The sequence below is a fragment of the Platalea leucorodia genome (genome assembly GCF_965183815.1).
Source record: "Platalea leucorodia genome assembly, chromosome: 17".
Lineage (NCBI taxonomy): Eukaryota > Metazoa > Chordata > Aves > Pelecaniformes > Threskiornithidae > Platalea > Platalea leucorodia.
In genome coordinates, this window is record NC_138839.1 from 5399467 (window position 1) to 5423580 (window position 24114).

General features: G+C 39.5%; 1 protein-coding gene across 2 annotated transcripts in view; it reads left to right on the top strand.

Moving 5' to 3' along the window:
• KIF1B (kinesin family member 1B) overlaps window positions 1-24114 on the top strand; it is a 97988-nt gene that overhangs the window by 68535 nt on the left and 5339 nt on the right. For both annotated transcript variants that reach the window (XM_082329159.1, XM_082329160.1), the window contains 21 exons: window positions 2470-2588; window positions 4391-4476; window positions 4626-4755; window positions 5120-5279; window positions 5911-6001; window positions 6583-6701; window positions 7681-7736; window positions 10438-10546; window positions 11204-11270; window positions 12701-12785; window positions 13044-13149; window positions 17406-17520; window positions 18085-18218; window positions 18758-18819; window positions 19525-19670; window positions 20040-20279; window positions 20695-20766; window positions 21391-21512; window positions 22311-22460; window positions 22959-23151; window positions 23812-23930. In XM_082329159.1, coding sequence (XP_082185285.1) covers window positions 2470-2588; window positions 4391-4476; window positions 4626-4755; window positions 5120-5279; window positions 5911-6001; window positions 6583-6701; window positions 7681-7736; window positions 10438-10546; window positions 11204-11270; window positions 12701-12785; window positions 13044-13149; window positions 17406-17520; window positions 18085-18218; window positions 18758-18819; window positions 19525-19670; window positions 20040-20279; window positions 20695-20766; window positions 21391-21512; window positions 22311-22460; window positions 22959-23151; window positions 23812-23930 — 2481 coding nt within the window. The remainder of the gene's footprint in view (window positions 1-2469; window positions 2589-4390; window positions 4477-4625; window positions 4756-5119; window positions 5280-5910; window positions 6002-6582; window positions 6702-7680; window positions 7737-10437; window positions 10547-11203; window positions 11271-12700; window positions 12786-13043; window positions 13150-17405; window positions 17521-18084; window positions 18219-18757; window positions 18820-19524; window positions 19671-20039; window positions 20280-20694; window positions 20767-21390; window positions 21513-22310; window positions 22461-22958; window positions 23152-23811; window positions 23931-24114) is intronic.

Genomic DNA, 24114 nt, shown 5'->3' on the forward strand with positions numbered 1-24114 from the left:
TTTTGCATTATGTGCTTTTCTTTCTCTAAGTTAAAATGATTCCAGTGAGCTAGGTGACTGGATGGAAGGAAGTTAAGGAAGATGAGAAATATTTTTTTTTTCTTTGGGATTGTCATTTTACTGAGGTGACAAAATTGTAGTTGCGAATAAAGCTGAATGCTTTGACTGTCATATTTTGGACAGCAGCTTCAGAACTTCAGCCATGCAAATAAAAATACATTTTTACTTTTCATGCAGTTAATGCTTTCCCTTTCCACTAGTTTGGTTTTGAAGTAGGAAGGCTTCTGTAATGACCTCCTCTATTAGTTATTGAAACTGTCTCTTACTGTGTACACATCAGTGCAAGGCTATTTAAATTTCTTTCTGTTGGGGAAAAATGTCCATCCTCCCTAGCTTGCAATTTGATTTTCAAACTGCTTGTGTTTTTTCGTGTTGAGCATATAACTCTATACCTTCCTGAACTCCATCCCTGGTCCAGTCCAGGTGAACAATTCCAGTTTGTTAGTGTGGGGGTCTGTTTTCTTGTATGGTGGGATGCTGCTTTCTCAAATGACCACTGCCTGAAATTTCAAAGCTAAAAAGGAAAATGTTTTCTTAGAGGGAAAAAAAAAAGAAAATTAAACTTCCCATTTTGTTACTTTAAATTTAGTCTCTTCTCCCTTCCCCTGCTTTAGCAGTGCTTACCTCACTTTGGAGCAGACTGAAAAAGAATTAGATCCTAATCTTAGTCAAGTGTTATGTCACAGTTGTTTTTTTGTTGTTTTATGGTTTTCTTCATTTTTTTGTTTTGCTACTTTTACAGCCTTATTAATCATTCTCTTCTCTCTTGCATTTTGTCACCACCTTGTTTTTTAGTAGCATTATTTTTGCCTCTTTGGTTCACAGCTGACACATGTTTGACTACCTTGTCATTTCAAGATCATTCATTCATTCTGGGAAACGGGCATGTGAATCCAAGGAGAAATGCTTACCTTTTCTAACTTTGGTCCTTAGCTATGTGTCACAAGGAATTGAGTTCGGATCAGTCTTGCTGTGTTCACGTAACAAATTTTACAGCCGATGTCACCAGACAGAGGCAGTGAAGATCTTTATTTCTCTCTGTCCTCTTTTGTCATGCAGGAGTTTCCCTATGAATATTAAACACTAACAGCTACAAATTTGAGGAATTAATTACACTTAATAATAAATACCAATAATAAGGACTGCAAGAAGGAAATCCAGTTAAACAAATGACTGGTGTTTAGTATAACTTATATGCATAAATTCATAATAATTACATACATAATTGGTTAGTCACTTCAAATGTAATGACTGGTAAAACTATTGGTTAAACTTCGATGCATCTTAGTACTCTTCTGAACTCTTAAACAGCTCACTTAATAAAGCCTTCCATTTTTTCCCCCTTGTTGAGAGCCGTTCTTTACCTGACTTGTTAGGCCTCTCAACATTTAAAGTTTTGCTCAAGCTAATCACACTGAAATGTGGTGTTCTAAGAACTTTTGCAACGTTGCAGAAACGTAAAATAACTTAATAACTTTAGTCTAACTTTTAATTAAAAATCTGTACAATAAAACTTGTTAACTTTATTGTTCCAAAATAGACCCTGCTTGTATATAACTTTAAAAGTTAGTGTATGACAGGATCATCCAGTACTGGGCCTAAATGCTGCTTTTCCTGTTGTAAACCATAGTTTCTAAATGATTGCTGTAGCGTACTGTTGTGGTGTTTTGTTGTTTGGTTTGGGTTTTGGGTTTTTTTTTTTGTGTGTGTGTTTTTTTTTCCCTAAAGAAACAAATATATTACTTGTAAAGATATTTAGCTGTGAAGACTATCGGTCTTCCAGTATCCGTACACTCAGTGAATCTTCCAAGAAACCTAAGAGATGACTTATGGTTTATTGGGGATTTCTGATTACTCTGTATGCAGTGTTATCAAATGTAGAAGAGAGAAAACATTCAGTCAATCTGTTTTGAAGAGTGTTTTTATATGTTCAGTAAAATATTAGGGACTGTGTGAACACAGTAGATCAATTCCCTTTTAATTTATCACTTCAGACTACACTCATGGGGTGGAAAACTCAAACAATTCTTTATAATCAGTAGTTCCTTAGTAGACTTCTACCATCTTGCTAACAGCTCCATTTACAACTGTAGTGCATCCAAAATTACCTTTTAGAAAGCCATCATTTTAAATTGTCTCCTTCATATGTTTTGTAACTCACTAATATAAGCCGTGTGTCTCCAATATACTCTGATTTAGAGCATTTTGTGGCTTTGCTTAGCTTTGACACTGCTGAAGAGCCCTGTGTGGACATTATGGATGCAGGACCACAGTGCAGATCTAATAGATGGAGTGAAGTAGACTGAAGAATTGAATGTCCCATTAGCCAGCCAAATGCTGCAGTCTTTGCGGTGCTTTTGCAGATGATTGTGTAATGCTGTTTGTGTTTTCTTTTCTTCCTGTTACCAGAGCATTTGTATACCTGAGCAATCTACTGTACCCGGTGCCTCTTATTCACAGAGTAGCTGTTGTTAGTGAGAAAGGAGAAGTACGAGGATTTCTGCGAGTAGCAGTGCAAGCTATAGCAGGTGAGATACTCTGAGAGCTTTCCATTGCAACGCTTTGGTACGCTATGAATAGCTGCAGCTTTAAAAAAGAGGCAAACCAATTAATAATTTTAGTGTTGCAAAGAACACTTGTTCTTTATTAGTAACTTGCTTTTGAAATTTTTTCATTGGTGTGAATCATACAGACCAAGCATGAATAAATCTTGAAACAATGCTACTGATCAGAAGCTTTTAAAATGATAGTGTTGACCACTGAAGTTTATACCTGGCAACCAATGCAACACTGCTTTTTAAGGCAGTGAAAAGGCTAACTAGTGTCAGTAAGTCTAAAAAACTAAAAATGAAGCAAAAGTTTTCTTTCTGGCATCCAGTATAAACAGTGAACAAGGGTATATGCAAATCTGGTAGTTGTGATGACCTGCAGAAAAGTTACTTGTACCACGTGTTTGCTCTTCTCAAACTGTCCTTTTAAATAATGTGCTGAAATGTGCTCCTCCACTCTCTGACTGAATAGCATGTGAAGAAGTTCCTGAACTGACTGTTTTCAACATAGTATAAACAGAAATGAGCAGCAGTTTTCCATTTCGTTGCCTCACTAAAATGTGTTGAGACTTAGAAGCTGCTTTAAAATACTGTTTAATCACCAAGAATTATCAACTTTTCAGAAGAGAAGGGTAGATATATGGGGATGGTAACTGCTTCATCCAGTTTTGAACTGCGTGCCACAGCTTAACTGCAGTTTTCTAGTCAGCTGCTAATATTTTGTACTTTTCCAGTATGGGGTGAGCTAGTTGAGTTTTACTGTTGGTAGCTAGCCATGTCTTATCCATGCTGATGAGAGCACAGATACTTCCCATAATTTGTCCTTTCTAGCAGTGGCTAACTGCCAACATGTCTGTATTGTTTAGGTAGGGTAACCCTGGAAATTTCACTCTCCATGGGAACGTATAATGAAATCTCAGACTCTGAAGATGTGTAAGAATCACTCTGGCAGGGACTGAAACAGCAAGTGAAATACAATCTATTTTAATGTGTACAAAAGTCTCATTTCTAGCTTGGTTTGGTCTCCTTAGCGTTGACCAAATATTCCCAAATACATATTCTATTTATTCATCCAAATAAATAGTATACACCATGGCTAATAGAAATTGAACTGCGGACATCTCTTGAAAAAGGGCCGTAGCGTTATTTGGTCCCTAAGTGAAGTTTTGGAACACATTCTGAATCTTGGGATTTCTCCTGCAAGCGTGCATTTACTGTGGAAAAAATATCTGGCGTTTAACCAGGCCTCATTGTTGTTACTGTCCACAAAGAGGAGGAGGTTAAATGGACAGACTGTACGGACAGAACCGCCTTTCAAACTTACAGGATGTACTTGTGAAGCTTGGCTAGTGTGGCTGCTTACTTTACGGCTACGGAATTTTAGATGACAGTTTAAATCAATATAAGTATGTATTCCCATGTAGGTCATTGTATTATGGTATGTTAATTCACCTTGGGTACAATAATCAGAAGTAAATAAATAATCAAAATGAGTACTAAAGTTGTTTTGCATTCAAAATTCTCTGAAGTTAAGTATATTAATGATGAAACTTCATAGCTTGTCTTGTTGTTTTCCCCCACTCAAGTTCATGATGGATAGATTTCCGCTATGATTTTTTTCCAGTACATATTCTAGTCTGTTATTGGATGACTGGAACCAGGCCTCTTCTACTGTACAGACTGGTGTCCATTGTAATTAGAATTTCCATTTAGATAATTCTGAGGGTTTTTCCCTCTCCTCCCCATAATTTTTTTTCTTTTTTTTTTTTTCTGTTTTTTAGCTGATGAAGAAGCCCCAGATTATGGATCTGGTATTCGACAGTCTGGCACAGCTAAAATTTCATTCGACAATGAATATTTTGATAAGGTAAGAAGTCTTAAAATTGAGTTAAGTTTCTTTGAGTGCAGTAGTTTGTGCTTCTAAATAAAGAATAAGTAATGCGGGGGGGAAGAAGGGGATGGGAAAACCATAAACTGCAGGAGTCTGTTACATGCAACTTAATTTAATTTTTTCAGAGTGATTTTTCTTCCGTTGCAATGACTCGGTCTGGACTGTCATTGGAAGAATTAAGAATTGTGGAAGGGCAAGGACAGAATTCAGAGGTTACCACTCCTCCAGAGGAGATCAACAGAATGAATGAGCTAGGTAAGCAAGAAATATGTAGTAGTTTTGGAGAACTTAAGGGAAATCTGGGACACTTTCAGTCAGTGATAGAAAGGGTTTCTGAGTGTCCTTCAAGAATATGACAGGTAGGGAGAGGTGTAACCGGTGGGTTGCGTATGATAGATGCTGGAGTTACTTGTTTGAAGAACTGTGCAGAAAAACTGTTCCCAGGTATTTGGAGCTTTTGATTATCAGCAAATAATTTGGGCTCAAAAGAAAAACAAAAAAGTGTGATGGGACTAAACTGTTGCCTGAAGGAATATTTTAAGAAAAGAGAGGGGGGTGGGGGGGGATGGGGAAAGAAAGAAAAAAGTGATTTCATGTGGGATGTTTGTTTCTCCCCAAGACTTGAAGTCAGCCACTTTGGATGGAAAGATGACTATGGAAGGATTCACTGAGGAAATTGGTGATCACTTGAAACTGGGTAGCGTGTTTACCTTCCGTGTGACAGTGCTACAGGCCAGCGGCATCCTTCCTGAATATGCAGATATTTTCTGTCAGTTCAAGTAAGAATTTGTCCTTATTTACATTAGGCAATGAATGGTTTGACAGAGAGTGCAAATAATAGTGGGCAATGGAGGGTCTCACTGAGAGCTTTTCAAATCGGTGGCAGTGTGGTATAGCAGAGAAAAGCGCCTTCTCAGTTACTGGAATTCCTGTTACAAGCAGTACCTACTTTGTGTTAGCATGCTGTTAAGGAGTAAAGTTTTGCAGAAGGGAATTAAGAATCAGAGTGGACTCTTAAGTTACTAGTTATAGATATCTTTAAGTTTTTGCTTGATAATGGCTTTTAATGTGAAAAATTTGGTATTAGATGGTACATATGCACAATTAGAATGAAAGCTGTATGACCCTTGAGTAAATCAGTAGTTCTCAAGTGAAAGTGTTCTTTGGCTTAGTTTCTTAAGAAAGAGAACAAAAAATGGGAGTAATAAAGACACAAAACAAGTACAGGAATTGTGGTCCCAAATACTAGGGCGTTCCTAGCCTAAGACCATCACTCAGCTCCCTGTAAAGTTCTAGCAGAATAAATTTATGGGTGTCCTTTCAGTGTTGGGTTCACAGCACAGCAGTCTTCACTATACATTTCTGGGGTGTTTTATTTTTTTGTTGTTGGTTTTTTTTTTTTTTTTAAAGCTTTTTACATCGGCATGATGAAGCTTTCTCAACAGAACCTCTCAAAAACAACGGTCGAGGGACTCCCCTTGGCTTTTACCATGTTCAGAATGTAAGTAAAACTTTACATCAATAGTAAGTGCCTGTTTTAGCACTGGGAGTTGTGTATCCTTCTTGTTAAACTCATGAGAGGTGTATGGGAAAGGGGGGCAAGGGGAATTATTAAGAATAGACAGTAGGAGGAGTGGCCAGGTGAATGATGTAATCCCCAATCAAAATAGAGAATGATTCTGCGTGGCAGATTTAACTCTTCTGTTTCACCTCTACTTCCTGCCCTTGAATTCTCTGTTTCCTTTCCGGGATGTTCAATGAAAGCAGTCTAGAATTCAGGAAATAAAATATATGTGAATAGCAGTGTTCATGATCTCAGATGAACTGAATATATCTATTTTTATGAACTGTGTAATCCTTTGGTTGCATGTAGCCCCCTCTTCTCCTACTTACAATGCCTGATATTGAGGCTTTCATTTTCTCCTTTATTGGAGAGTAGCATTAATGCCTAAACCAAAAAGGAATGCCATTGCTTTTACCTGTGAGTGGCGCTAAACTGTATGAAAAATAGAGTCCTAAAATTCACACTCATAAGATTTTGGTTTTGTATGTCTCATTTTCTTCCCTTACTTTGCCTAATAGATTGCTGTGGAAGTGACAGAATCATTTGTGGAGTACATCAAAACAAAGCCTATTGTGTTTGAAGTCTTTGGACATTATCAGCAGCATCCTCTCCATCTGCAAGGACAGGATCTCAACAGGTATTGTTGACTGTTCTGGTATAAAGGCTGTTTGTGATCATGCTCAGGTCAGCTCTGCAGTTCGGGCAGTACTTTTTCATACTCCTGAAATTACATAGCCACACACCCTCACGAGTAGGATTCCTGACTGATCCAAGAGTGCTGGCAGAGGCCTATTTACCCAGTGTAGTATGTTTTTGTAGTGAGTGATGGAATTGTTCTACCATCTCAAACATGGAAAGCTGTTTTGCCAATACAGCTGCATCCACCCAACAAACAGTGTGGTGGTAGAATATTGTACTCAGAACTTCAGTGGTTCTGGGTAAACCTTAACAGTGCTCCAAGATGCAGTGTTCCCTCAGGGCAAGTAGCCAGATGCATAAAGGTAGGATGACAAAGGAAGAGAGGCAAGATTGGGGGAAAACAAAAGGCTCTCAACCCTTTGACATACTAGTGCCAAAGTTGCTGAGCCTTTGAATTTTTGGAATCAGGGAAAGGACCCCTAGTCCTATTGTCTTCATAGCCTAAGGGAAGAGGCTGTTGTCTGGACTGCTTGGCCTGGTTAGCCCTCCTACCGAGGGCAGCAGCTGCGAAGAGGAGGAAGCACGTGCTGATTTTAAGAGGAAATGCCAGCTGAGGCTTGTTCCTTTTCCTGAAGTTACTTTGGGAAATGCCTGTTACCTACTTAAATTTTCAGTGCAGAGTGGGGATAGAGCAGTTGGAAATTGTAATTAATCCTAGTTGTCAGTAATAAAAAAATATTTAAGTTAGAGTAGAAAAAGGACACACATTAGCCTGAGAAGTGTGCTGAGTCCACTTGTTATCCTGACAGGTGATTATTTACCTGTCTTCATGGGATTGTGAGGATATTTTTAGAGACAAAAATGGGTGGAAGGACTGTACTGGGATTGTGTGTATACATACATGCATGTGTGTTATTTGTATACATTTTTTATGTTTAGCTGCCTCTATATTGATAACTCTTTTCATTTCTCTATAGCCCTCCCCAGCCTTCCCGAAGATTCTTTCCTCCCCCTATGCCACTCTCAAAGCCAGGTGAGAAGAGTTCTCTAATTCTGTACATGACGTTTGCTGCTGAAAATGAAGGTTGTAGTGTATTCCTAAGCTATTCAGGACACCAAGAAATGTAATGGAGTGAATGTTGCAAAGGGCATTGGATCTATCTTTGCTGGCTCTCTTCCTTTTTATGTGTTCTTTTCAACCTCCTCTCGCAGGAAGTGCTTCTTGGTTCATTAAAGGGTAGAATTTCATTCCTGAGGTGTTGACCATATTCCATGAGATCTGGCTATGGCTCTTGATGTGCTTACTGAGCACTTGACTGGAAATTTGCTTATTCATTAACCGCTTCATCTTTTTGCTCTCTAACATTCTTAGTGAGTCAGTCTTGTTGAAATGACCCTTGGTTTTCTTTGCTTAATTGTAATAATGCATGCTGAGCTCTCTTGTGGTTTTTTCCATTTCACCTTTTATTTCTTCCTTCTCCAGCTTTCTGTCACCTGCATATTTCTACCATTCTTTTTTTGTGTGTGTTCCATTCCCTTTGCAGACCATGAAAGAAAAATTGAGTTGATTAGGTATCTTATGTCTGGCTATGTAAACGTGCATGTGCTGAACACGCTATCTGAGCATGCCAACGTGCTTGCATCCTCTGCTGTGGCTGCTTTCCAGGATGGAGCTGACCAGCTGCCACCTTTTCTCTTTCTGCCTGTTCCCAGTTGTCAGAGTGAGCGGGCTCCTAAACGAGATGGTTAGTAACCAAACTTGATCTATGGTAGATGTAGAAGTAGTTCCAAAACATGCTTCAAAATTCCTTTTTTCTTATCTTTATCATGTACTGTTCTTGGGACTAGAAACTGCCATGGTTGCAGTCATGGAAGGATGATGCTGTGCTTAAGTTTAGGGCTATTCTAGAGAGAACCATATAGAGTCTACAAACTCCAGTGTCCTAGGTATCACAGATTTTTCTGTGTCACTGGATCTATTCCCTGAAACTTCCTGGACCTCCGATTTTTTTTCTGTGTTCTGTACATAGTTTTGTGAGATTGGGATGAGAGATGCTGCATATGAAAAAACCAGCTAACTGTAGAGGAAGCGTTCTGCATAGGCTTCCTTTTTTGCTCATCGTCTTTTTTTGCTACTAGCAGTGCTGTTCCTCACTTTCATTTGTATTCTGTTTTAAAAAAAAAAAAAAAAAAGAGACAACATGCTGGTTATTAATTATGCCAGTGCAAGTCCATGAGAACGTCTAGAACCGGCTTTCATGTTTAGTTAAATGTGTCTTTCTGTCGTTTTTCTCTTCTGGTGCTTTTGAGTTTCTCTGCTTAGCAGTATACTTGAGTGACTTGTGTGTTTGATGTTCCTCTTGCAATCAGCTGCATTGAGTCCAGCTGTAATGAGTTCATGTGCAGCTACATGTTATGATGGGTTTAAGAGAGTGACTCCCCTGAGTAAGGAATGGGGAGAGTAAATGATGACACTGAAGCTTGCTACCCAGCATGATGGAGTTGTAGTGCTGTAAATAACCGATTCTTGTAAAATCTGTCCCTCTGAGGTAGCTGCTATTTTACCCAGAAAAGAAACAGAAATCACATTTTGTTTTGCAAAAGAGACTACACAGGCACACCTATGAGGACCTTTTTTTAACTGGGGACTGTTATACCCTTCCAGTGCATGGGAAATGAAGTCATGGTGGAAGCTGAAGGATACACAGAGGTGTGTCGATAGGAGCACTTAAAGAACACTTGAGCAAGGGAAGAATGGGGCTTGAGAGGCTAGAAGGGAGAATAATTATTTGGCTTAATAAAAGCAATGAGATTCGTATGTGAAAGGAGAAAAAATGGAAAATCAGTTGCAGAGTTAAAAAATACCTGTCAGTATTGTCACAGGAACTAAGCTTTTAAAATGTTCCCATTTACAAAAATGAAATGAGTGAAAAGGTAAGAGAAGTCATGTAATGATAGCTAAACGGTGTGATGTAAGCATGCGTGAAGGACTATCAGGTTATTCCTAGAATTTCAGTTATCCCACTATTTTTTTTAACATGGTTTATCCCTACATTTGTATGAAAGGAATCGGAGAGGATCTTGCCAGTAGTAATCACTAATACCAAAACATAAGGAGCCCAGAAACATACTTTGGCAGGATTCTGGCTCTGTAATAAGTCTTGTTCAGCCTTTTTACATACACATCCAACATTTTACATGCACAACCAACTTTTTACATACACATCCAACTGGTACAGGAGACTAGCAGTTTGTAACATGAAGAAGTGAACACCAAAGTTTTAAGTTCTTGATTTTTACTTTTTTTTTCTTGCGTGGGGAAGGGGAAGTGTACTCGATGGGTGAGTAATGTTGCAGATGAACAGACCTAAGCAATTCTAAATCACAAACTGTTAACCCATAAAATAACTGATGCACATTTGAGGAAACTTTTTCTGTGGATCTAGAGAGGCTGCATATTTTTACAAGCTTTTTGGATACACTTTTGTTTTGTTATTTAACTTTTTTTTTTTTTAAATCTAGTAACTTAGCTTTAAAAAACAATGCCTTGAGAAATAATGATTGCTGTAAGCAACGTCATTTTTATGGAAAAAAGATGTGGTCTGCATGTGTACATAGAATATATAGGATCACTGAAATAACATGTTTCCGTGACCCCTATGGTATGCTTTACTTGTTCAGTCTTTGTAAACCATTCTTTTTTTTTCTTCTTTCTTTTTTTTTCTTTCTTTAAGTGCCAGCTACAAAGTTAAATACTATGAGCAAACCCAGCTTGGGCCAGAGTGTGAGCAAATATGACCTCCTTGTGTGGTTTGAGATCAGCGAATTGGAGCCAACAGGGGAGTAAGTCCCATATTAATCTTTTATGTTTTAAGAACAGTGGTTTATGGGAGTTTGATCTTTTACCCTTTGTTCTGTACAGACAAGGTTGATGTTTAGCAATCATTATGGGGCAGTGGCCCGGCTTATGTCAGCCTGGTGTCTGGCTGGTTTGTAGTGATTGGGCGTAAATTCTGCTGGCATTCGTTGTCCCCACTGGAAAGGACTGAAGAGACAGAATGACATTCTCTCACACTTGAAGTAATCTTTCCACTTTGAAAGCCCACGCACACCAGCTGAACAGGTGCTGGGAAAACTTAGCCTGTGTAGGCCATGAGTTTAGATTCTTTGGGTCACTAGAGACTTTATGCTCCAGAAGTCATCTAGCAGGCCCTATTTTATGTTCACCTCTGCTACAGAGAAGGGTTTCCTCTGACAGGTCCTCAGGGATTGTATTGAGAAGCGAGTTCCACAGAGTTTCCCAGAAGTGCTGGAAGTACAGTATATGATACTTCTATATTTCACTGATACTGTGGTCCAATTGAGTCCAGTCTGAAAGTCAGGAGAAACTCTTATTTCTGTAGATATTATATGGAGAGGTAACTGTTGGCAGCAGAATACAGAGTAAAGTTGCTGTGCTAGTGTATCTTTCCTGCCCGTTGATTTCACTGTCTCACACAGGTATATTCCTGCTATTGTTGACCACACTGGAGGCCTGCCCTGTCAGGGGACGTTCCTGCTTCACCAGGTACTAATGAAGGCTGTAGAACAGCAAGTTTCATCTCTCGGGGGGGGTTAGAATGCCAATGACCTGGATTTTGCATCTTTCATGTCTTCTCCTTTCCCACACACCTGTCTAATGATAGCTGTAGGGTCAGTCATCTTTCAGTCTGTACTTAGTCTGTTAGCTTTGGGCTATGAGGAGAATATGTTTGGCCCCTAGTATATTGCTTTTCCTTTGCTTATCAGTGTGCATCCCACTCGTGACAGATGAAAGCCTTTTAAAAAGCAGGAACCTTTGGGACCAGATTTGTGCCTTCAGTGCTCTAACGTCTCTATTGAGAACACGGACGGATCATGTGGAGTCAGCTTTCATGGGCTCTTTCTCACTGCATGTGGCTCTAAGACAGATCTACACAATGACCACGTCTCAGTGTGTTCTAAATGCCTGTAGTTAATCACAAACGCTAATGTAATAAAACTTAATAATAATCTGTCTTCAGCTAGATTCTAAAGATAACCCTAGTTAAATATTGTTTATAGGTTTATGTTATGTTTTTTTCTACTCTCAAATTCTCAGTTCCTTTTCATAGAGTTTACCTGTGACTTGCATTTCCTCTCTTTCTTAAAATGATAGGAACAGTTCTTATAGCTTAGGAATAACGGTCATATTCCAATAATTTCCTTTTAAAAAAAAAAAAAGTTACTCAGTTCTGGATTTACTAGTGTCCTCATCAGTTACTTCCAGTTCAAACCAGAGTAATTCTAGCCTCTGTAATTCCATTGCCAAATCCACAATATAGGCAAACATCTTTCAACTTCTTTTGAAACAGTACACGCAAAGCACCTTCTCCCTGGATAGTTGTTGTCTTCATTTGGAAGAGTGGAATCTGTTGAAACCAGCACCTGGGGAGTTTTTTTTTTCAGATGTGTTTATTTCTATTCTACAATTTTACCTTCTTCCCAGCTATTACAGAGTTTTATTATATTTTGACTTGTAACAGATACATGTGACAAAGGAGGAGAATATATCTGCATGAGCAGTTGCTATTTTCTAGTAACTTCTTTTGGTAGATACACTTTAATATAACATATAAGTATATAAGCACACATTACCCAGGTATTTGCTTGTTTTTGTGGTCAACTCTGATATATCCCAGGGACGATACATATGTTCTTTGAGAGTGTAGCAACAATTTCAGGACTATTTTAGGTTAAAAACCTCTGCAGTTGTTGAGTGAGGAGGGAGAAGTGTAATTTCTGTTACATATGAGAATATAATGTTCCTTTTATGTTAATTTTAGGACCCTGAAACACATCGGTATCTGGTCACAGTTACAGACTAATTTAAATGATCTTATTTGCTTCATTTTTGCAGTATAAGTGCAAAACAGATGATGTTTGTGTGTGTCTGTGTGTGTGAATATTTCACCAGTGTTTTGTTTTTGAACTCTACAGGGAATCCAGCGTAGAATCACAGTTACCATTATCCACGAGAAGGGCAGTGAGCTGCACTGGAAAGATGTGCGAGAGCTGGTTGTTGGTGAGTATATTGTTTTGCATGTTGCTGTGTAAGGAAGAAAAAGTGCTAATGGTAATTTCTCTTTGTGTGAGATTCTGTCACCTTTGAGTATTGGCTGGGAGAGGAGCATTTTGAAAAATATCCAGAGGAAAAACTTAAGTTTTGCAGCTTCCACTTACAGCTGCTTGTTAATCACATAGCCTGAAATGATATTTGGGAAAACCAATTCCTTCTGTTTCAGGTTTAGTTTTAATTGATTCCCCCTCCTACCCTTTTCAGGACGTATAAGAAATAAAGCAGAGGTAGATGAAGCTGCTGTGGATGCTATTCTGTCTTTGAATATTATCTCAGCAAAATACCTGAAGTCCTCTCACAGCTCCAATAGGTAAGTGAATAAAGTGAGCACCCTAGCAGGAATCTGAAATTCCTTTGACCTGAGGTATTGGCAGGCTGTTTGGAAAGCTGGGAATATTGATAATTATGAAATGTAGAATTCCATGGGCACAGGGCGTACAGATAGAGAATGAGTGTTACCATAAATTCATGCTAATGCTGAAGTCCATTGGTCTACACGGAGGATTTCTGGATAATACATTTGAAGTAATTTCCATTTGTAAGCACCATAAAAGGAGGATGGAAAGGAACAGCTTAAGGGAGTCTCAGAATTTAACCCAGAACTTTTAAACTGACATCACGGTTTGTTGCTAGAATACAGCATACAGAATACAGTACAAGGGCAGTCTTGGGGTATATATTTATGGATGTGTACATACCTGTATTATTCCTGGAACAAGCATGTGACAATTTAAGCAAGAGCCATGCTTTGTAAATAAAACTTCATAATTTGTGGATTTGTACAGATGTATCACAAATTGACTCCAGATCTAATAAGGGGGTGTCTGTTCCACGTAACTGCAGTCATTCGGACAACAGCAGGGCCCCTGTCTGAGAGGTTTCTGGCTGCGTGTGTCTCCTCATTAGGGTGCGTTGCTGCAGAGATCAGTCAGACTCCACATTGTCTTGCCTCAGTGTCTGCAACAAAGGGCGGTGAAGCAGAATGCTGCATTGCCAGCACAGCCTCTCCCTGCTCTGACGTAGGCCAAGTCACTTGACCACTCCGTGGCTCTGTTTAGCTGGTGCAAAGCAGGAATATCTCTGAAATTTAACTCTGAATTAGTGTTTCCGGAGGGGAGGGGGCTGTTTTGGAGCCCATCTCTGCTGCAGCTGCTGAATGCTGGAGGCGGTATCCTTCTAGGCACTGAAATGGCTTCTTCCTTCTCCATTAGAGGCTTGGACTTTGAAATACCACTGCGATATTAAAGGTGGATTCAGGACACTGCTCCTACCAACAGAATGTCTTCCTGCCACCTAGTGTCTGTATATGCACACAGTGGCAGGTTTTTTTAGCGGTTATTTGCCTCCCGCTGAGAAGTGGGTATTTTACTTTTAGTGTATTTGAATTAATGGATCGGTATAACTGGAATGTAAAGGGACTGTTGCTAGTTTCCAGTCTGTTACTATTGGATTTGTAGTTGGAAAGCCCTATACTTTCTGTTCTCTAGCAATTTCAAGAAATTCCTGTATAGCTCTGTAGTTTTCTGTTAGGTGGGCCGCTGGGATGAAGGATGAGCGTGAGTGAAGGGATATGTCTTATGTTTGCTCATTGTCTGCAGACTTGTTTTCTGGTTGGTGCTGGTCGGTTTTTTTGTTTGTGTGTGGCTTTTTTTTTTTTTAAGTCCACTTGTTCTGTTCCCCTCAGCTGTTGCGTTTCTGTTCTGCTTTTGGCTGCACTAACTGAAGCTCTTTCTATGTTTTTACAGGCTCTTTCTTGATAAGGATATGCCTAGGTATTTTCTGTTTGCTTCCTTTGTACATAAAGATTCTTGAAAATAGAATGCTTTATGTCCCATTTGTATTGCTGCCACTTCCCTTTTAGCTTTTACTGAATTCTGTTAGCACGCCTCTTAGCTCTTCCAGAAGTAGTATACCTCCTCCTCCTTTGTGTCAGGGCTTTATTCAGGTACCATTCAGTGGGAGACTTGGGAAGGCAAACTTTCCTTCACATGTAAGAGACAGCTTCCTTCGTTCAGGCTTTCTGATTCTCAAAATGTGCCATCAGAATGTAGTACCTATTTGTAGTCCTTGCTATTTTCTTCCTTTGTTCTGTATCAAAGAACTAAATTTGGAATTTTTTACTGTCTCTGACTCGGTAATGCTTGCCATGTTTGAAGTACCAAGTCAAGGACTGAATGATTAACTTACTTGAAATTCCAGCTCAGAATTGCACGGAACAAAAAGCTGTGGCTGCCATGTGACTGGCATTCAACCTCTGTTCTTAGGTTGGATTTGCATCTGAAATTTAACCATGTGGTTGCTACTTCTTCGTTTAGCAGTTGGCAGAGAAGCAAGACATGTAGTAGCTGCTCAGACTGGATTCCTCTTTCACCTTCCAGATTGGATCACAGCCAAGCATACTGGCTGCACACTCTGGGACAATTTGCACTCTGCTTTCTGTGCTTTGCCTCTTTGAAAAAGAGAAGACTTTAATTCGTCAATGCTTTCAATTCACCACCTTTCACTAATGCTAAAATCCACTTAAAAATCAGTTCTAACTATACATTGGTGCCTTTAACTTGTTTCTCCTGTTTCCCATGCTTTGCTTGTTCTGTGCTCCTTTTTCCTCCTTGCGCTGTTGGCTATGCTGAAAGAAGTTTGCTCACTTCTGTTTTTTGTCTCCCTCTGTAACTATTCTAGCAAGTTCTGGTTTGGACAGGCAAGACTCTGTATTAGACAAAATCCAGTAGAGTAAGCTATGTTTGACTTCAACTTGGTGTTCATCCAAAAAACATCATTTTGCTAAAGAGGGGCATTTAGTTCTGCACTGATGAACATTTGTGCCTGTGTTCTCTCTTCATGATGAGAAGTCATGTTTGGCACCCGGTGCAGAGCTGATTCAGGGGCTAGGTACACTGGTTTTCCCATCTGTGGAGAACCAGGTTTTACTGCTTTTTCTTCCACCCAGGTAGTAGATCTGGAGCTTGCTAAAAGTTTTAAAAATTTCGCTCGTAACTAAGACATGATGAAAGATTAAAACATAGGGACTCAACGCAGATTTGTAAAGGGTTAGAGGACAACCTGTGGTGTTTGCCTAATCTAACTCAAGTAAGGATTATTACATTACAGTGCTTTTAAAGTTACCAATTACTTAGCCTTTAGAATATGTTTCTTTGTGGCATTTTTAATAGAAGCAAGACATTTAGAAGTAATTTCTTAAGTGTGCTACTTCAAATGCAAACAGTATTTAGGAATATTCTCAAATTACATTACTTGACTGCACAGCTCATGGTGTTTCAATGTAGTAGCTTGGAATTGTGTAATTGGTATCAGGAAAAGAGGATTCTTGAGAACTCTATTTGAGATCAGAACTCTTTGTTTCTGATATGTCTGCTTTTAGGCTGTTTCATGTTTCTTTTTGGTTTGGTTTTTGTTATTTCTTCCTTCCACCCCTTCTTTGTCATTTGTCTTTGGATTCATTTTCTGTTTTTCTGAGTTGGCCTTGGGCATTAGTACAGAAGCTCTTTAGAGATATAACTTGCTTTATATACATGAAACACTTTCTTGCTTTTAGTACCACATCACTTGGACTCAAAATGGGATGGAAAACCTCAACAGCAAGGGGATTTGGGAGGGAAATTATATGGAGGTGATGAAGAATTAATACCTTCTTTTTCTGTTACCAGTGTAGAAAACTGCACGGCGTGTTGTATTCCTGAATAAGGGTATAGGACTTCTTTCCCAAGGAACCTACATGAAATCAGTCTCTACCTGTGAGAAAGGAGAAGGCTCATTTCCTTAGGCCCCTGTTAGAGAGGAGAGAGTGTAATTGTGACTCTAGACCTGATGATTTAGCTGTCCTGTGTATGATGCTGTCTCTCACCTTTCACTTGAACAGATGAACTTTCCTGATTGCTGGGGTAGAACTGTGGGAGCCTTCAGCTCCTTTCTTTCCATGTACCAAATCGAAGAAACTTCTTACAAAAGTTTGTGTTAGATCTGCAGGTTTTTACTTGAAGCTAGTAGGGACGTGGAAAGAAATCTTTATCACCTGAATATAGGACTTATCCCTACCTGTCAATCATTCTGATTTGCAGTCAGAAGCTGCTGGCTTTATATAACTAAGTAGTAGAGGGATCTCTTCTGTTGCTATATGTTAGTCCTAAAATACAGTGTAGAATGAGTGTTGCTTATAAAAAAAGAATCTTCCCATGCACTTTGAAGGTGCAGCTGGGCTGAATTGCACCTGAAGCAATAGAGGAGAATTCTGCCTGCTTAGACACACTGTTGTTTAGTGCTGACTTCCCTGTAGTGCTATGGCAGCTTTTCTTCTCTTCTATATTCCCTCTTTTCTCTTTTAGATGAGTCTTTTTCATAACAGGCAATGGTCTCTTATGCCGCACTATTTGAGGTAGAAGTAAGTAAGGGAAAGAAGAGAAGGTCTTTGCTTTAAATGTTTGTTATTTAATCCACTGAGACCAATAACAGTCATAGTGGATGATGTCAAGGAAGAGATGCTTTACACTGACCGATGAGAGGGATGCAGAGGAACTCTTACTATTGAGCTTTTACTGTACTTTTTTCCAGGACTTTCTATCGGTTTGAAGCAGTTTGGGATAGCTCCTTGCATAACTCCCTTCTCCTCAATCGAGTGACACCATATGGAGAGAAGATCTATATGACCCTTTCTGCTTACCTGGAGGTTAGAGACCAGTGCCTTCCTTTTTGCTTGTGACTCAAATATAACTATTTGAGACAGCAGACAGTGTGTACCTGAGATAAATACTTACTGGACTTAGTAATTTTGAATCCTGAAGCCAGTGAAAGTCTTTATGCATTTTCTGAGAATGGGGTGGAAAAATTTCTTCACAGTTCACATCTTATTGTCAAGGTATTACTGCCTCGCAACAAATGTGAAATGAAACTGGTGATCTCTTACTTTTCTGTGCCTCATTTTATCTATCTTTGTATCTGAAAATCCATTGAAATCAGTGAACGTTGCTATGTAAGTACTACTAGTGTTACGAACACTGGCCTAGCTCTTGGCTCTGCGTGCAAGGCACTGTTGTTTTGTGTAGCTCAATCATTTCACCCACAAGATGCATCAAGAAATTTGGCAGTTCTCTTTCACACAAACACATATGAAAACGTTTCACCGAAGACCAAGCAAGAACAAATTTCAAAAAGCTGTCCCACTAAAAGAGGGAAGCAGTGTAACTTGGCATAGTTGTCTGCAGCCACTCATTCATTACTTTTTTTCTCTTAGCTTGACCACTGCATCCAGCCTGCTGTTATAACAAAGGATGTTTGTATGGTCTTTTACTCACGAGATGCCAAGATCTCCCCACCACGATCACTACGCAATCTCTTTGGCAGTGGCTACTCCAAATCTCCAGATTCGTAAGTTCAGTTACCAGTTTTGGTATCAATGTTTTATGTCAGCATATGGTTTTTCTCTTAGAGGGCATGGGGAGAATGTAGCTGAGTTTTCTTTATTTCTTCTTTGAAAGTTCTCCAGTCTGGTTTTGAATGTTCATTCTTGCTTGCATTTATTTCAGTGAAACTCTGATGGCTTCTCTCTTTACTGACCCCTTTTCCAGCCTTCTGACTGAACAGCTGGGAAGACATTTTTCAAGCTTGCACATAGATGACCCTGATCCTGACCTGGAATTTACTGCAGCAGCTGCTCTCTGAGTCTAATGGGGGGTGGGAGGGAACATGGGGAAATGCCATTTTTAGAGATCTTGCAGTCTGTCCCGGCTACTTTCTGTCAAGATTAGAATTCATATCTAGTCCTAACTAACAACTATACTAACAACTATAGTTGTTAGTCCTAACTAACAACTCCTAATTTAGGGACCACTTACCTAAAGCTAATACGCTTTATTTCTGAAGATAATAGTTTTTGTTTTTTTTTTCTTCTGGTTTCTTGTGAACAGCAATCGAGTAACTGGGATCTATGAACTAAGTTTATGCAAAATGTCAGACACAGGAAGTCCAGGTAAGCAGTGACTGGGTGTTCAAGTGATAAAGATGCTGTAAACTGAAATACTGCAGAGAATTTCATAGACAGAATGGAGTAAACACTTCTGTCCTGATGGGAAGGAGTTCCTGTGTTTCACAGGAGCAATGGAACATTGCTATTCCATAAAAAAACTTACACAGACTTTTACTTTTGCCTTGGTTCTGTGTTTACCATTGGTGAACCAAGGATTCACTGAAAACTTTTACAGTTTCTGACATGGGTATGTCAGGGAACTGGGCACGTACCTGGATCATAGACTTAGGGGGCATAATACATAATACAAGTTGAGACTTGGTTTTGCAGCAATACAATGTTGTGTTGGTCTTTTGAAGATATTGCTGATAACTGATGCAAGCTTGGTAACTTGGAAGGAATGTAGTTCATGTAATGTCAGTATAGTTTTCCTCTAAGACCTAGCAATTGAAGTTCATGTGTTGAATTAGACTGAACAGGAGTTTGCATTATATCTTGGTCAATAGAAAATACCTGAATGAAGAAAGCTGGACTAAATAAAATCTCTTTGGGATGTGTGATTGCTGTTAATGAAATCATCGCCTTGCATATTTCCAGCCAAACAGCAGAAGTGTTGGTTCTTCACAGATTGTTAATTGATATGTTTTTTTTAGTGGCATCCCTCTGGCTATGTTTTTCACATGTCTTATGTGGGTTTTTACTGCTCAGGAATGCAAAGGAGGAGGAGGAAGGTCCTGGATACATCTGTGGCATATGTGCGAGGAGAAGAGAACTTGGCAGGTTGGAGGCCCAGGGGTGACAGCCTCATTCTAGAGCATCAGTGGGAACTGGAGAAACTGGAGCTGCTGCATGAGGTAAGTAAAGAGATGGGGGAAGTGAAAGAAAAAGCACAACTGTACCTTTGAATTTGCCTTTAGTCTACCCCTTGTGAGACCTTCTGAGCTGAACGGGTTCCCAGATGGGAGTTTGTTCTCAAATTCAAGATTTAAATAAATTTTCTGACAGAGAAGATAGAAAGTGTGTGGCTGGCTGCTGAGTAGAATCTTCAGCTCAGAATCTCAGTGTATTCAACAAAGGCAGATTCAGCTTCTAGTGCCATTGTAAACTCCTCTCCACAGGGAAATTGTTTACTGGTCTGAATCTTAAAAGAATGCGTAAGAATTCAGTGCCTGTAAAACAGGCAACATCCTGGAGCAGATGATACTGATTTCTTTTCTTACTAGGTGGAAAAAACCCGACATTTCCTTCTGCTTCGTGAAAAGCTCGGTGACAGCATCCCCAAGTCCCTGAGTGACTCATTGTCTCCCAGTCTGAGCAGTGGAACCCTCAGTACCTCCACCAGCATTTCCTCACAAATTTCGACTACAACATTTGAGAGCGCTGTGACGCCTAGTGAGAGCAGTGGCTATGACTCAGCAGATATAGAGAGCCTGGTGGATCGGGAGAAAGAGCTGGCCACCAAGGTATAACATGAGAAAAGCATCATGGGTCTAAATTGAGGTGCCAAAGATGATTAAAGATTAGTGATGAGCTTCTCAGATAACATGGTGAATATCCAGTATTGTGTGAGTTTCGTTTTAATATGCTCTATAGTGAAATCATCCATCCTCACCAGCCGATGCTGGTGGCCAGGTTTGTGCTATGGCTGCACCTCATTCCCCTTCACTAATAGTTCTGTAAATGAAACTTTTGAATTTTATCAAGGGAGGTGATTATTCCCCTCTTCTTCTGGGATTTTTTGCAGCAGTTTAGAATTTGTTTATTCTTTCATGAGCTGCTAAGTGTGTCTTGGCAAATTGCCTCTTGTGTTCAAATTTCTCTGAAAATCTAAATATAAAATTCTCTTCTGTTTGTGGTTTGTTTTTTCCCCCACCTTAGTGTCTGCAGCTTCTTACCCACACTTTCAATCGGGAATTTAACCAAGTGTACAACAGCATCAGTGATTGTAAGGTAAATATTTCATGCAATACAATACACTATATTTGTAGTACAATAGCAATGTATTTTAGCTTGTGGAATCTGTGGATACTATGAACAGACAAAGCACTTCATATTAATTTTCTTTATTTTCAGTCTGTTGGAAGCATTTGGCTATTTAGCATCAGGTTCCAAAGACTATTGCAGGAATTAGAAATGGTGTGAACTTAGACGATAGTATAGCTTCTAGTTTATTAGCAGACTGGCAGTGCTCTTATTATCTTTCGCTACATACACTTTCCCTATGTAAAAGGATAAATTGGCTTTCTCAAAAATTCTGACTGTAGGCTGAGGGGACCCCAAGTTGCAAACTGAATAGTCTGATACTCTGTTGAGGAAGTCAGGGTGTGAATAATCAGAAGTGTAGGACATTAATAACAAGCTGTGTCTACAGAAGTGCCATTGTATTTCCACCCCCAGATGGGTTTATGATGGTCCCGTGCAAAAATTTGGCTACTGAGTAGGGAAATAGCTGATAGAAATACCTTTCAGTTATCTCAGCCTTCCCCATGCTGAATGCCGTGTTCTAGCCAGGACTGAACACTAGCTACAAAAAAACCCTCCTCTGTAATATTTTGCCTATATTTGTCCTTGTAGTTGTCGGATATTTCTCCAATTGGGCGGGACCCATCAGTGTCGAGTTTCAGCAGTGCTACTCTCACTCCTTCATCTACCTGCCCTTCTCTGGTGGATACAAGATGCAATTCAGTTGATCAGAAGTAAGTATAGGGTCTTAATAGAAAAACATGACTTCTCAGCACTTCACAAATCTGTCTTTGCTATGTTTTCTGATTTCCCCCCCCTTTCTTCTTTTCCCTACTTTCAGATATTTCTCTATATCAGTTCCCTTGCCTTTATCTTCATCACTCTGCACAATTATTTTTGCCTGTTTTGTTCTTTTGAAGTGTGTGGTGTTATTTTTTTCCTTTTGTGCTGAAAGAACAGTCAGATGCTTGTCATTCCAGTGACCAGGGCATCTTCAGTGTGTGAAGTCCACAAGTTCTTTTTTTTTTTTTTTTTTTTCCAGAGGTCTGTTAAAAGACCTACTAACAACAACCCAGAATAAACCAGTTTGGCCAGTAATCTCTGTTTATCTTTCTCAGCTCTATCTATAGAAGATATTTTTGATTAAGTTGGGAATAACTACTTAGTGAAAGACATGTAATTTGTACCTTCTCAGTTTAACATCCCTGAGAGGAGGAGTGCTGACGAAGTACTGCATTTTACATCAAACCATAGTAAGACATATCTCTGTGGTGTGACTGTGTTTGGCAAGAGATGTGAGGGAGAAGTAGTGGGGGAACAACTTACTAGCAGTCGTTACAAGTTTTATTTCACAGATTTTGAGGGAAACGCTATTTGATATTGTACAAGAGGATCTCAATGCCATACAAAAAAATCTGGACTGGAGGGTGAGACTTGTAAGGCAGGCTAGGCTGTAGATGCACTTTAAATTCCATTGTCACATTCAGTTGGTTTGCTGTGATTTACTTTTCTTTCTCTGCTTTTTTTTAAAGGACACCAGAAGCAAATTCTCATGCCTCTAGTCCCTGCCATGAGGTGGAACAGTTCCAGCTAATGCCTACGGTAGAAACTTCCTATCTTGCCAGAGCTGGAAAGAATGAATTCCTAAACCTTGTTCCTGATATTGAGGAAATCAGACCAGGGTAAGTTATCTCTTGTAGTGTGATCATGGCTTCCTGAGAGCTGTCACAAGGGCTTTCTGAGATTTGTAGTTTCTTTGCCCCATTTGAGGAAGGTAAATTAAACGGGTGATAGCAGAACTGCAGAGTTCTGCATGATGGAGGTAGGATTGATGAGAGTCGTGTTGATATTTGATCTCTGCAGCATTCATTCCCTGCACCTACTTAATGAACAGAATTTCCAGTGACTTAAATATCATGTCTGTTATCATCAAAACCATGGCTCAAGTTCACTGAAGTAGAGATCTTTTGTGCGTCCTTCTTCCTGTCCGACTTTTGCATATTTCTCGAAGACAAAATTCAGCTTGCTATAGAAGAACGTTTTCATAATAATGTTGCAGACAAAACATGTTAAGGACCAAGTGTCTTTTACAGTGTTTTGCAGTTAATAGGGATACTCAGTAGGTGCCTTATTTAGGGGAAAATGTATTCCTGTTTATCTGCGGGTTTGTTTTTTTCCAGCTCTGTGGTCTCAAAGAAAGGATACCTCCACTTCAAGGAGCCACTCTCCAGCTCCTGGGCCAAGCACTTTGTGGTGGTTCGCCGTCCCTACGTTTTTATTTACAACAGTGACAAAGATCCTGTAGAAAGAGGAATCATAAACTTATCCACAGCTCAGGTGGAATACAGTGAGGATCAACAGGCAATGGTAAAGGTCAGTCTGAGATCTGTTGTTTATTTACCCATAGAGCAGGAACATTACAGGTAGTAGTGCATCCATACCATCCTGTGTGTCATCGCTGGTCTGAGGAAAATGCATCTGTGTCTTGGAGAAATGTCTGACATCTGATGATTCTGCCCACAAAGTTCCCAGTTTGTTCAGGGTTTCTTATGTTTTGGACACAGTTGCCCAAAGAGGACAAAGAGGCTGAAACTGACTGCTGTTACGCATCCTATTTGCTTTTATGAGCATGTGTTGCTACTGTGACGCTGTGTGTTTGGTTTTTGTAGTTTGGTTTGTGTGGTGTTTTGGGGTTGTGTGTGGTGTGTGTTTTTTTTTTTTTTTTAAAAAAAAACACACACAAAACCCCAAACCAACACACACAAACATCCTGCAAGGAATCAAATTAACTTCACCAGTCCATCTCAGCAGCTCTTCAAGTCCACACTCATGAGTTAAAACTATGTTTTGTAGAAGATGTCCCATTTGACTGACTAATAATATCCTGGAAATGACCAGTGAAACTTAAGTGAAAGACCTTAGGTCTTGTGGGTTTTAGGAATGTGACATAGCAAACTCTTCCTCACAGAGGAAGTGTGCAGCAGCTTCTGTGCTTGTAGACTTCAGTATTTTAAATTGTCCTTAATATTCCAGACACCCAACACATTTGGCGTATGCACAAAGCATCGTGGGGTCCTGCTCCAGGCCATCAATGACAAAGACATGAATGACTGGTTATATGCCTTCAATCCACTTCTGGCTGGCACAATACGGTAAGAGGCAGGTCATGGGCAGACAATGCTGCCAAGATAGATAGCCATAAGCAAGGAGGCAAATAGTTTGTCACAGAATTTAATCTTGTTCTGAAGAATTTGACAAGATGGGTGAACTGAAGGAGGGAGGAGAGTGGGGAACAACAACAACAAAAAAAAACCCAAGCCCTGTATTTCAGGAAAT